The following is a 12,744-nucleotide window of genomic DNA, read 5'->3' as shown; positions in this document are numbered from 1 at the left end:
ACTGTGCTTCATGAGTAATTGCTCGCATCTCAATACACAGTTTCCATGCCAAGCCCACATCAATCCTGATCTCCTGCAGACAGGGCCATACGCCAGAGTTGTTCTTGTTGAAGCTTCTTAAATCAAACTTCCAGACCTGAAGCTGTGTCTGTTCTCCCTTTGGTTGCAACCACTGGATGCTCAACGGTACATACTGCTGCATTTTGGTATCTCCTCAGGGCTGTGATGATAGGTTACAACTGGATTGCTGCAGAAACAACACCTGAGACCCAGTGAAAACAAAAAGAAAGCAGATTAGAGCTGTGTACATTTATTTCTAAGGATGCTGTGTTGCTAACTCTGAAATTCTCAGTTAGTTTTCAGTATCTTATTTTTTGATGGAACAGTTTAGAATACAGTCGATACGTTACGTTGATTATATCGCCATTACCCATAATTTATGTTCTTTCAAACAGCCATGTTAATTTCCATCTAGGTTTCCTTATGTGCACCTCCACAGTCAGTAGAAATTAAGGCTATCATACATTCACATCATAAATCACAATCACCAGAGATACGTGTGTTGCTTGTTTCACAGTGTGTTTGTCTGCAATGTGATCTGTCAGTGGGGACCCTGTCTGTGTGTTGCTCTCCTAACTACAGTACTTTGTGTGCAGGGGAGGAATTTCACAGGATTTAAGTATGCTCTGTGTAGTCAGAATAACCAGCATGGCTTGTATTTAGAACAGGAAAAAGAGATCCTGCCTTATTTGTAGTTCTTACAAGCTCTTAATTGATTAAACCCATCTGGGTATTAATACAATTAACAGGTGATCACCTGATTTAGGTAACCCACATGGGTTCACTGATTCCCCCGCCACGTGAAGGGAAGAGCAACTGTCTAGAGGAAAACACAACTCTGCACCAATTACATAGGAGATATGCATTTTAATTTAGGGATAAAGGACAAAAGCTCACACATTAGTGATGCTTTTATATATGTTATTTTTTAGCTTAGATGTGCATTTGTTGAAAATTGAGCACTCATAAGAAGAGGTCATCCATGGTCCCTTGTGCCAGTGGCTGAAGTGAAGAGAGCAGCTGGAAATTGGGCCTGTAGAGCAAATAAGTATTTCTTTGCTAAGATTTTGTGTTTCCTCTGGCATATTGTGAGTACAGTCCCGGCTGCTGGCCTATAAGTATTATTTGAAATATTCACCTTCTAGCAGGATGAAGTATTTCCAATATCAGATACAACTTTGAGGAGTAGTTGAAGTTTTCTCCTGTTGAAAATAGGTAATAATAAATAAGCCTGTGATTACTTAAAGTGTTGTCTTCTTGCCTCATCTGCTCTTGAACCTGTGTGCAGGTTTCCATCATCAGGCAATCATAGAAGCACAGACTGCTTCAAGTTGGAAAGAGCTTCAAGCTCATCCATTTCCAACCCCCTGCCACGGACAGGGACACCTTCCACTGGAGCAGCTGCTCCAAGCCCCTGTGTCCAACCTGGCCTTGAGCAATGCCAGGGATGGGGCAGCCACAGCTTCTCTGGGCACCCTGTGCCAGCGCCTCAGCACCCTCACAGGGAACAGCTTCTGCCTAAGAGCTCAGCTCAGTCTCCCCTGTTCTGGCAGGTTCAAGCCATTCCCCTTGGCCTGTCCCTACAGTCCCTTGTCCCAAGCCCCTCTCCAGGTTTCTTGTAGCCCCTTTAGGCACTGGAGCTGCTCTCAGGTGTCCCCTTCAGGAGCCTTCTCTTCCCCAGGCTGACCCGGCCCAGATCTCTCTGCCTGGCACCTTCTCCTTCACTTCACACTGAGGTGCCCTTTGTGGTAAATTGGTTTAACTCCCATCTATATAAAACTTAACTGTTCAAATTTAATATATAAAAAATGCAAAGGCATAAAATATCTTATTAATATTAATTTTATTGTAATATTAAAATCCTTCTCTTTGAATCCTTTTCATTAGGCTAGCAGACAGTACTAGGAGTAACTGCCAGGTGCCATGCTGCAGGTATTCCCTGGCTGGCCGTATTGCTGAATGCATATTGGTAACTTGATTTCCCTCCGTGATTAGTGCCTTTTAAATCAGAAATTTGGCTGCTCAGCTTTTAACCAGTTTTATCTGCTCTAAAACAAATGGCATCCAGTCCCATAAGGTGGGGTTTGCAACAAGAAGGGGAAGAGTTTATTTAGCTCCTGTTCCTATGAAAGAACCTGTACTTGGATTATTGGTTGAAGTCTGTAGGTCTTGTTCTGTCAATTCTGATGTGCGCTACTCAGTGCAAACATTTTCAGAATTATAAACTGGAGCTAGAAAATGAAAAAAAAAGAAAAAAGTAATTAAAATATACCACCTTTTTGGAAAACAGCCTGTAGAAGAGAGAATTAGCAGTTTCTAAAATATTTACATTTCCAGATTCACTCACTCGTGCTCTCTCTTTCCTATGTTTGAAAGCAAGCAGAAGGAAATCACTCTTTTTCATTACCTTGGTTTCTTGCCCTTCAGCTATTACGTGAATTGAAAGTGAAAAAAAAGGTCTTGTCTTGATGTTAAGTAACCTTGCAGACTTTAATTTGAAACAAACAAAGCATTTAAAGCAGTTCTTCTCTGGGGGATTGTACTGAGTGCTACTAAATTGCTGAATATTTAATACCTAAACATGTTCTAGACCCTGAGGTCTGTCCCCCAAATGATAAGCCTTTTTATTAAGTGAACTTTAATTGCTTAATAATTGGGTCTTCTGTAAGGAGAGATGGGAATGCTGATAGAATCTGCCAACCAGACTGTGTGTTAAGTCTGAGTTGGGTACTGCTTTCAATTAAGTTTTCTGAGTAGGTTTGGATATATCACAGGGAGGTGCATCTGCAACTCTTTGGTTACAGAGTGAAGCATCACCAGGGATCTGCAATGTTTAATTCCAGGGTCTGTCATGGAAAGTGACTTTCTCAGAATGTATTTGCTGGTCTGCTCCCTTGAGCCAGCTCCCGAGAACCCAAACATCTGTGTAGCATCAAAACATGCCTTTAAAATAAATCAGTGTAAACCAGGAGAGCTTTAGAGATCCAGTGGTAGTTTTAAGATTTCATATTTTATGGTCCTGCAGGGAGATGAATGAGTTTTGAACATAAACAGGGAAAAAAGGAGGTTAGTATATTTTAATTTGGACACTGTAAACAAAAAAACGTTGTTTGTTTTTTTTTTGCAGCACCTTGATCTATTATGCATAGATTTGGTTATGGTTTTTTAAACTTAAAAAGGGTTTGGATCTCTGCAGAACTGCCTTTTTTGCAGGTACAGGGCAAAGCATGAGCTGGCTGTGTGTGCAGGTATGGTGGTGGCATGGAAAAAGACATCCCTCTCTGGCAGTTGTTTTAGTCCTAGTGTTTTACAGTGACTTGTTAGATTTAGCCATCTTTCCTCCTGGAAAAATCTGCAGTTATCAACAGCTTTCCATCATTGTTCATACTGTGTTTGCCTTCAATTTTTTTTATTTTTTATTTTTTAATTAAGGTGTTGAATGCTTGTTTTTTCCATCTTGTACCACCTTTGCTGGGGGTGAAAAGCTGTTAATAGTACACCTGTAGCAATGGTTTAGCAGGAAAGTAGTATCTCTGCTGTAACAGGGAGGCATACAAGGGTGCAGTGTGACAGGGTTTGTGTGGATGGCACTGGGGACAACTGCCTATTTTTCTCTCCCTTTGTTCACTGGGACAACTTGTGAGCATGGTAACTGGGAAATATTGTCTGTACAACGCTAAATTAATTAAGCTCCTTTTCACATATGGAAACGCCATTAGGAAACCTTCACTGAGCCACTTCTAGTATAGTTAAAGAAACTCCCTGCCTCAGCTCATGGCAATCCAGGTTTTGAGACTATCCGTGCAGAAGCTCTGTGAGACAGGAGCAAAATGTTTGTGAAGAATGAATGTAAGAGAAGGGGGCTAAAATCACAGCAGAAGTGTTTGAAGTGATCAATGAACAAGGGGCTCCCACTGTAATGCTTTTTCCAGCACTTGATCATTCCCTAGGACACTGATTTGCTGCATATTTGTGTGACATTTTAGTGCCTAGGAAGTTGAGGTCATTATTTTCTTCTTCAGCTTCTTAATAACCTCTAGTACCAGCTCCTTTTTTAAATGCCCACCATGAAAGTGTTCATGGCCAAGTTGGATGTGTCGCTGAAAGTCTTCAGAATAAAATTCCTTAATTCCAATGTAGCCTTAAGAAGCAGGCATTATTTATTACAGCAGTGGATGCATGGGGGATAGCTCCGCTTAATGTGCGTGCCAATTCTTACAAGTTTCTTGCTTATAAGCATTTATCTCATACATATACATTATCATTCCCAGAAATCTTATGCATATTCTAAATTCTTCCTAGAACATAGGTTATCACCCACTATGCACAGTTTGTTTTGAGTGAGGGTCTCATGGACCTTTGGCCCCTGGTGCTCGTATCTTTGTTGACCTGCAGTTGAACTTCTCTTGTTATATTCCTTTTATGGTCTTAGGTTGGCCTCTCTTCTGACTTTGTGAGGAATGGTTCCCAGTTCACTGAGCTGGAGAGGCCCTTTGTGAAGAATGGTTCCTAGTTCAGTGAGCTGCATAGGTAAAGAATGTTCTTTACCTTTTGTCTTGTTCCTTGTTGACATATATATGGTTTTGTTTAGCTAAAATTTAACTTGGTCTGTCTCAGCTAGCAAAATGAAGCCTATTCTATCAGACGGAGCTTGGGGCAACATGATCTAGGTAGCAAGAGGAAGGAACTGGATGAGCTTTAAGGTCCTTTCCAACAGAAACTATTCTGTGAAAGCCTTCACTGAATGCTGGCTGACGTAATCAAAAGGATAGTTCTTTCCTATGTACTTTTTGGTGGCTTTTAGTGTCATTTTTCAAGGTTTTCACTCTGTCGGACATTTAGTGTGCGTTTGCACATGCTTTTGAGTGACTGTATTTACTGCTATGGCTTCAGATAGTCCCTGCAGGCAGGTGAGTGTGCCCAGGTGGTCTGGGAGGCTCATTTCTAGAGGTTGGCAGGAACAGAGCAGGTCCATAGGATATGTCCATGCCATCTGTAGCACATCACTGATCTGGTTGCTTCGTGTCCTTCTTCTATTTGGCTGGAAAGAGAGCTGGTGTGTTTTTTCCCTCTTCTTCATCACAGAATCCCAGACTGATTGTGGTTGGAAGGGACCTTAAAGCTCATCCAGGTCCAACCGCTTCCACGAACAGGGACCCCTTCCACTAGAGCAGCTGCTCCAAGCCCCTGTGTCCAACCTGGCCTTGAGCACTGCCAGGGATGGGGCAGCCACAGCTGCTCTGGGCACCCTGTGCCAGCGCCTCAGCACCCTCACAGGGAACAGCTTCTGCCTAAGAGCTCAGCTCAGTCTCCCCTCTGACAGGTTAAAGCCATTCCTGTTGTCCTCTTTACAAGTTTATCTGGTTACTTATAAAGCAGTGATGCTTCCAGATAAATTTTCATGACCTAGACATTATCTTTCACTTGCATTTTGAATATGGCAGACTTGTTGAGATTTTCTTATGTACCATGTGAAGGACGTGGTCCTCATAATTTTTGCACTGAGTGAGAAAGGGGCACCTGGGAGTTGTGCAATTGAAGAAAGCCCCAGCTCTCTTCTCCTGCTCTCCTGAGTCAAAAATGCTTCATGGAAAACCAGACTGTGGCTATTCCCTGATTTAAGTGTTTAAACCATGACAGATTATGTCACCTGAGTAACTTATTTATCAGAGGGTTTTGGAGTATTATTCTTTTCATTTAGAAGGAAAGAGAAATACAGCAAGATGCAACTAGCATTTTCCTTACCTCATGTAGCTTTGTTTGAATGCCAGCAGGTTCTGAGCAGTCTGGATTGTGTATCTGTACTTTGTTAAAGTTGTTCCTAAGTGGGTTTGTAAGTAACAGGTTCAATTTGTTACTCTTTATGTTGATAGTACATCTTTTCTTTACTGTTAATGAGGGTCACAAAGGAAAGTGTTAGTCACCCTGCCATTATAGAAATCTCCTAGTGGTTTTCTGAATGTTATGTAAATTTTTTAGTACTTTTGCTCCAGATTGTTAACAAAATCCAAATCAGCATGGAAACAGCAGGCAACTGCAGTTTTCAGCAGCTATATAATTGCTTTTTTCCCCCCTTTGCATGTGTTTGCAGGACCGCTGAGGTTTCTTTCCCAGACGGAATCTATCACGGCATTTGTAGGAGACACGATTCTGCTGAAGTGTGAAGTCATCGGGGAGCCCATGCCCGTGGTGCACTGGCAGCGAAACCAGGAGGACTTGTTCCTGAACTCAGCCGACAGCCGGGTGGCTGTCCTGCCCTCTGGAGCTTTACAGATCAGCAGGGTCCAGCATGGGGACAGTGGGATCTACAGGTGCCTGGCGAAAAACCCAGCCAGCTCAAGAACTGGAAACGATGCAGAAGTCAGGGTTTTGGCAGGTAAGAAACTACCTGTTTCTCTTGCCTGGTTGTGTCCTTTGGTTCCCTGAAAGTGTGGTCACTCCTCCTGGGGAAGCTAGGCTGGTGTATCTCACTTTCCTTCCAGTTGCTTCTACAAGCTTCCAAATTCTATTGAAGCAGGTCCAGAGGAGGCCTACAAGGATAATAAGGGTACTAGAGAACCTCCTATACAAAGATAGGCTGAAAATATTGGGGCTGTTCACCCTAGAGAAGAGAAGCTGCGTGGAGACCTCAGAGCAGTGTCCACTATCTAAAGTGGGCTACAAAGATGCTAGAGAGGGACTTGGGTGACATGGTCCAGAGTGAGGCATCCCTGCCCTTGGCGGGTGGTTGGAACTAGATGATCTTAAGGTCCTTTCTAATCTAAGGTCCTTTCTAATCCTAACTGTTATATGGTTCTACGTTTCCTTTTCACATGGAAGAGCTTGGAGATCTTCACAAGCAGTTGGATGTAAAAGTGAGGAGTGGGCTGTAGAAAGTAATAGTGCTGCCCAGCTTCAAGTAGATATATATGAAGCTGCTCTCTATAAATGGTTAATTGAGAGAGATAAATACTTCCCATCTCAGAATACAATAATTATTGTCCCAGAGAACTCTCTGGAAGAGTTTCTCTCACTTCATTGATAAGAAGACAATCTGCTGGGACAAGCTGGCTAGCTGCTGAATTTACCTAATCAAAGTTAGGTTGCTTGCACACTTCAGTGCCCGCTGTGATCATCTGAGCTGCCCAGAGTGCAACTTGAGATCTGACACAGTTTAGCTGTGGCAGATAATGCATCTAAATTCACAGCCAGCTTGTATCTTGTTCTCCCTCTTGATAAACTCATCAGCTAAATAGATGGTTACCAGTCATCACAACACAGGATCAAGAACTGAGCACAGGAATAGTGGTTTGAAGAAGGTGTTGCTGCAAAGTCTCCTTCCTTTCTAGTTCTACATCCTAACTTGTAACCACTGATTTAATCGGACAGAGATTGTGTTTTTAGAATTTTTTATATATGCGTTTTCCAGATGAATGTATTTAGTTTGCAGGACTTCTCACTGAGAGGTAACTAAGCAGGATTCTCAGATTTCTGAGATGGTCTACCAGTGCTGTAGGAATAGGGAAGGCCAGGATCAGCCTTGGAAGTATCAATGTACTAACACAAGTGATCCTCATTTCTAGGGTTTATAGCTCTGGGATTTGTTGCAGTGGAATTTGGGGAAATACAGGCTTTTTTTGGGATTTGACGCCAAAACCAGGACCTACCCCTCAGCCTCTAAACCTACAACCATGTCTTCACTTACTGCTACAGTAGCAAATATTGATCTTCTAGGAGCTACAAAGCAAAATGCAAGCCATAACAGCTAGTAACAAGGGGAAAACACATCACCTGGATTTCTCTGTGGGTTTTTTCCAATGTTTTTTGGGACCAGAGCTTGCACCTGATCTCTGTAGTGTGGACTTGTTCCCTATTCATTTGCTTGTCTAACAGGCTGCCCCAGGGTGGTTGCTTCTGGGGCTTCCAGGCTCACCAGGAGCCTTAGAGCCTTGTGCCATTTAGTATGCATTGGGCAGCACTGAGACATTCCTGTCTCTATGGTTATTAATAGCAATGAGATGTATGAGGGAAAAAAATATTCTTTCCTGTCTCTTGATTAAAATTAAGAAAAGCACAAAACTTTATATTTTAGGCAGACCTAGAAGCTTTCTTTCAGCCTCCTCAGCTCCTCAGGGTATTGTTAATTTGCCATGCATATACATTTCTGATCATTTGCGAATGGACTGATGTTTCTTCCTTATCCCAGTTTCGGTCATTAACAACCTGGTTAAATGGCCTCTCTCAGGCTGTCTATAGGAGAGAGAGGAATTAATTTATCTCTTCCTGGCATGTTAAAATTTTATACCAGGGAAACACTGGAGCAAATAATGAGGAAAATATAAAACAAGGAACTAGTGGAGTCTGTCAGACTTTGGCTTAGGGCAAGCAGCACAAGGTCTCATTTCAGGATAATGTGAGCAGACAGCAGCTCTTAAAACAAATGAGTGCTGCTCCTGAAACAAAAATTCAGATCTTATTGAGCCTCTTGGGAAACTTGTTCTCATGTGCACGCTTTGATGGTTCAGAACTATCCAATACTTTGCTGATAATTTTGCCTTTCCTATTTTTGCTTGTTGGTAGAAATGTGTCTTTCGTTGCAATTCTCCTATACCATAATTAGTGGAGGCAGAATAATCTTGTTGGCCTTTTTCCCCTGGTTAGTAAGGAGAAAAAAAAGAAAAAGCCTTAAATCCTACTCAGAGGAATAGGCAACAAAACAAAACAAAAAATATAAGTAGTAAGTCATAATTCTGTACTTTTTAAATGCTGCTTCTTCCACAGACAGTGGTTGTGATTTGTTTCAACACAAAACATATCAGTCAGGATCTGCGGTAAAACTGACCACTATCCTGGCAAATAATTTCTGATGTTCTCTACAGCTTCCAAAGATAATACAAGAAAAAACAATGAGGAATAAACATCTTTCGTCATTTAGTTTATTTAGTCAAAGAGCCTGTGGCTGAAATATTTGATCTGACATCATGGTGGGTCTGGAGTTCAGTGTATCTCCTCTTGATAGAAAAATTTATCATCCAATATGAATACAGGTTGAAAACCAAAATATTTGGATAAAGGAATTACCACTTTCCTGGATAAAAAAAAAAGTGAAATTCACCCTAGCAGACCCAAATTCGTAGTTACTCGACATGTTAATGAAGGAATAGTTGAACCTTCAACCCCTATACCAAAGAGGAGTTGTTTGTAGGCACAAATGTGTTGGAAAGCTGGGGCAAGGCACTAGGCATAAAGTTTTATCTTCGATAACTAAAAGAGACTGTAAAAGTGACCATCTGCAATCGTGTTTCCTTTGCGTAGTTTGATTCTGCCTGGGGAGGCTCTAATAGGGCTGATGAATAAATGCGTTTTACAAACAGCTCCAGACTCAATAAATGCTCCATCAGAAACCATATATATGTGGGAGTACACAGGCCGTATGAGAGGAGTTTTGAAGAGCATTTATTAAAAAAGCCCCAGTGAACCTGAGCAGAAATCTTGAGGAGTTTTCAATGTGTCAGGTTTCATCTATTACTTTTAATTATAAGAGTGGCTATTGCAGCTTTTTGCAGAAAGCTCGTTCCAAATGCATATTTTTCAGCTTTCTAATTGAAGTGCTGTTGTTTTCTCTGGGGTCCAGAAACTTAATCCTGGGCAAAAAAGTGTAAAAAAAAATACAGCAAATACTGAAAACATGAGAAAATAGATATCCAGATAACTACATGTATTCACCTAATTAGTTCAGAGGAAATAATGCTACTGTACCAAAAAAATTAAAAATAAAAAAAAAGATAAGAGGGGACAAAAGATCTTACACAAACAAGTACTAAGGAATTAACGTATAGAATTTATAATTCTATATATATAGAATTATGAATTAATATATAGAATTTATAATTCTATATATATAGAATTAATTGGTTCTGTAAATTAATGAGTAAGTTTCTTTGGGAGTTCTGTACACTTCAGAAATACAGAGGGATTTTAAAAGCAAAAATTGAGTAGTTTGATGCCTGAAAGCTATTAATTCTCTATTTATAAATAATCTTACATTTATCATTAGCTGTTCAGGTAATCTGGCACTGTACTCTTGTCTATTATGGAGGTTCTTTCTAGTCTCCGACTTTGCTGAGATGAAGTGCAAGATAACAGTAACAATATCATGTAATTCCTTCATATTTAATGCAAGTAGAGCTCTGTTGCTGCTGGGTAATTCAGCTCCTTCCTCACGATTGCACTTCTGAAGAGAGAAGGGTAACAGCAGCAGAAAGGACGAAATTGAAATGGATCTCATGAGAAGAAACTAGGAGTGAGAGATTGATGGTCGTGTTTAAGGAACTACATGCAACAGAAGTTGCCCCATGAGCTCAGGCTTGCTTTGATGCTTAAGCAACTCCACTTTTTTAATAAAAGCAGTTGTGATGTTGGATTTATTTAAATATACCATCGTGGTGCTGACAGAGTTTGGCAGTTATCACTGTCTTAGCCTGCTAGAGAAGCTGTGACTGCCCCATCCCTGGCAGTATTCAAGCCCAGGCTGGACAGGGCTTGAAGCAACCTGCTATCATGGAAGGTGTCCCTGCCCATGGGAGGGGGGTGGAGCTGGGTGAGTTTTAATGTCCCTTCCAACACAAACCAGTCTGTGATATATGATTCTGATTAGTCATGTTAGTATAGGAAGCATCTCATCTGAGGACATCCGATATGTTATATGTCTGTATGGGAAATGAAACAGCTGGAATATCCTGAACGATACTGTTTGGTCTGACTCTGTTGTTTAATACGAGTTTTACAGTTAGTCCTGAGGACGATCTGGCTAAGTGGAAACACAAATCTCTTCAAAGCTCTGCCATCAGTTTTTCACACCACACACTTGTATCAGGTGCAGGGATAACTCACAAGAATTCTTCTCATCTCTTATACCCTGGGAGGATCCCAGCATGGATGTACATTCTCTTTCAGCCAATAGTTACCTAAATTGGATTTTTAACTTATTCTTAACCTTAACAGATAGGGCTTATGGGTGTTTAATTCTTGGATGAAAACAGATTTTTAGCAGATGTGGCTAATTTAAAATAAATACTGAACTTGTGATTTTCCTGTTTTTCTTTTTAAATCTAACCAGTTTCACATTTATATTCTCCAGTGTCTATTTTCTGCAGTGGTGCCTTGCTCCAATTCCAATCAGTACATACAGAAACCCAATTAAATAACAACAAAATTACCAAAAAAGATCATCAGCAAAACCAGTGTTATTTCTAGGTGCACAAGTTGCAGGTGTGATGCACAATGCCAGAGATGTTTCCCTCCACAGATGGCTCCAGATTGTGGCCTAAGCTGAACTCATTTGTATCACATGTATTTTGATTCTCTTTTACCAGCAAGGTCATGCACGCAAGTGTGCAAAGCCTCTGTTCAGAGCTGAGGATGCTCTGCAAGGCTTTTCTCTTGCATGAATACCAACCAAATATGAGCTAAGGGAGTGAACGTTGATAAATTAATAATAGTTAGAAAAGAATTACAGTTTTTCCTGTACATAACCTGCCTTTTGGTAAACACTTGGGTAATTTTGTACTCTATCAAGGAGAGCTTTACAGACTTGCTGCTGGTGTGTTCTCTAAGCACTTACTTGGTGGGGGAAGGCTCTTTAACCTGATTTTTTTTTATAAACTGCATGAAAAACTAATGACTAGAAACCTGAAGCTACATTCTTGCAAACAGAAAAAATAAATTAAACACTTAAACCCAGCCATAGCCATTGGAACTGTTTATTTCCTGCGCTGGATTTTCCATCCATAGCATTTAAATCAAGGGTGGATTTTTAGTTGCTGCTGCTTCTCCTGCCTTTCAAACCAAGCAACAGATGGATCAACGGCCTTGTCCTGAGCAGTGCACCAAGCACAGGCATCACTTGTGTCTCTGAACTGGTGTAATTCTTATTAAAGGCTTCATTTTTACCTCATTAGAGGAGAACTATTTGGATGGGGAATGCTTTGTCACAGAGCAAGCTGTGTTACTTAGCAATAGTGTAATTGCTCCGATTTTTCTTCTAGTATTGGTCATATTAGGATCAGCTGGGGGTAAAAATGTTTTCTTATTTAGTAAATATATCCTCCTCTGATGTCGTCTGTTAAAGTCAAGTTCAAAAAGGCAGCAGTGTGAGAGTATTCACACATTTACACATGCTATTATCTTTCCATGTGTGCTCCTACAAGGTAAAATCCTAGTTACAAAATATCCACATAATAATTTCTAGTATCTGGGTTATCCTTGCTGCCAGCTGTCCAAACGAATAGTGCTGTTATGTCACTTTATAAGCTAGCTATATTCTGACCTTTCACAAAAAAGAACCCCAAAGGTTAAATTTAAAATTCTCTTTAATAATCCTGGGGAATGAGCTATTTTGCCTCTTTCCCTTAGATAAATCTGATTAGCGTTTAAGTAATCTCTTACATAATACATGTAAATATCCATTTCCCATGTTACAGTATCTTGCCTAGTTGGAATAAAAGAGCAGGCGGGCAGAGATGTAGGTACAGCTCCGTGTGTCCTCTTAGCATGGAGCTGATGTCAGGATCAATACAACCACAAGGAGAATAACTCATATCCACTGAAGAGCCATTTGCTCAGCAAATCTCTGGCTGGTTGCCAGATCAGTGTTTTTATTTATGAAAATTGCATTTATTTATTTATGCATAGGGGTTTCAGTGA

At 40.7% G+C, this 12,744-nt stretch overlaps 1 protein-coding gene across 1 annotated transcript in view; it reads left to right on the top strand.

The window, feature by feature from the left end:
* DCC (DCC netrin 1 receptor) overlaps positions 1-12,744 on the top strand; it is a 428,960-nt gene that overhangs the window by 102,346 nt on the left and 313,870 nt on the right. The window contains exon 4 of the mRNA XM_034072648.1: positions 6,152-6,436. Within this exon, the coding sequence (XP_033928539.1) occupies positions 6,152-6,436 (285 nt within the window). The remainder of the gene's footprint in view (positions 1-6,151; positions 6,437-12,744) is intronic.

Source organism: Melopsittacus undulatus, chromosome Z (assembly GCF_012275295.1).
Source record: "Melopsittacus undulatus isolate bMelUnd1 chromosome Z, bMelUnd1.mat.Z, whole genome shotgun sequence".
Lineage (NCBI taxonomy): Eukaryota > Metazoa > Chordata > Aves > Psittaciformes > Psittaculidae > Melopsittacus > Melopsittacus undulatus.
Note: the sequence above shows the minus strand (reverse complement) of the source record. Positions and strands in the feature narration are given on the sequence as shown.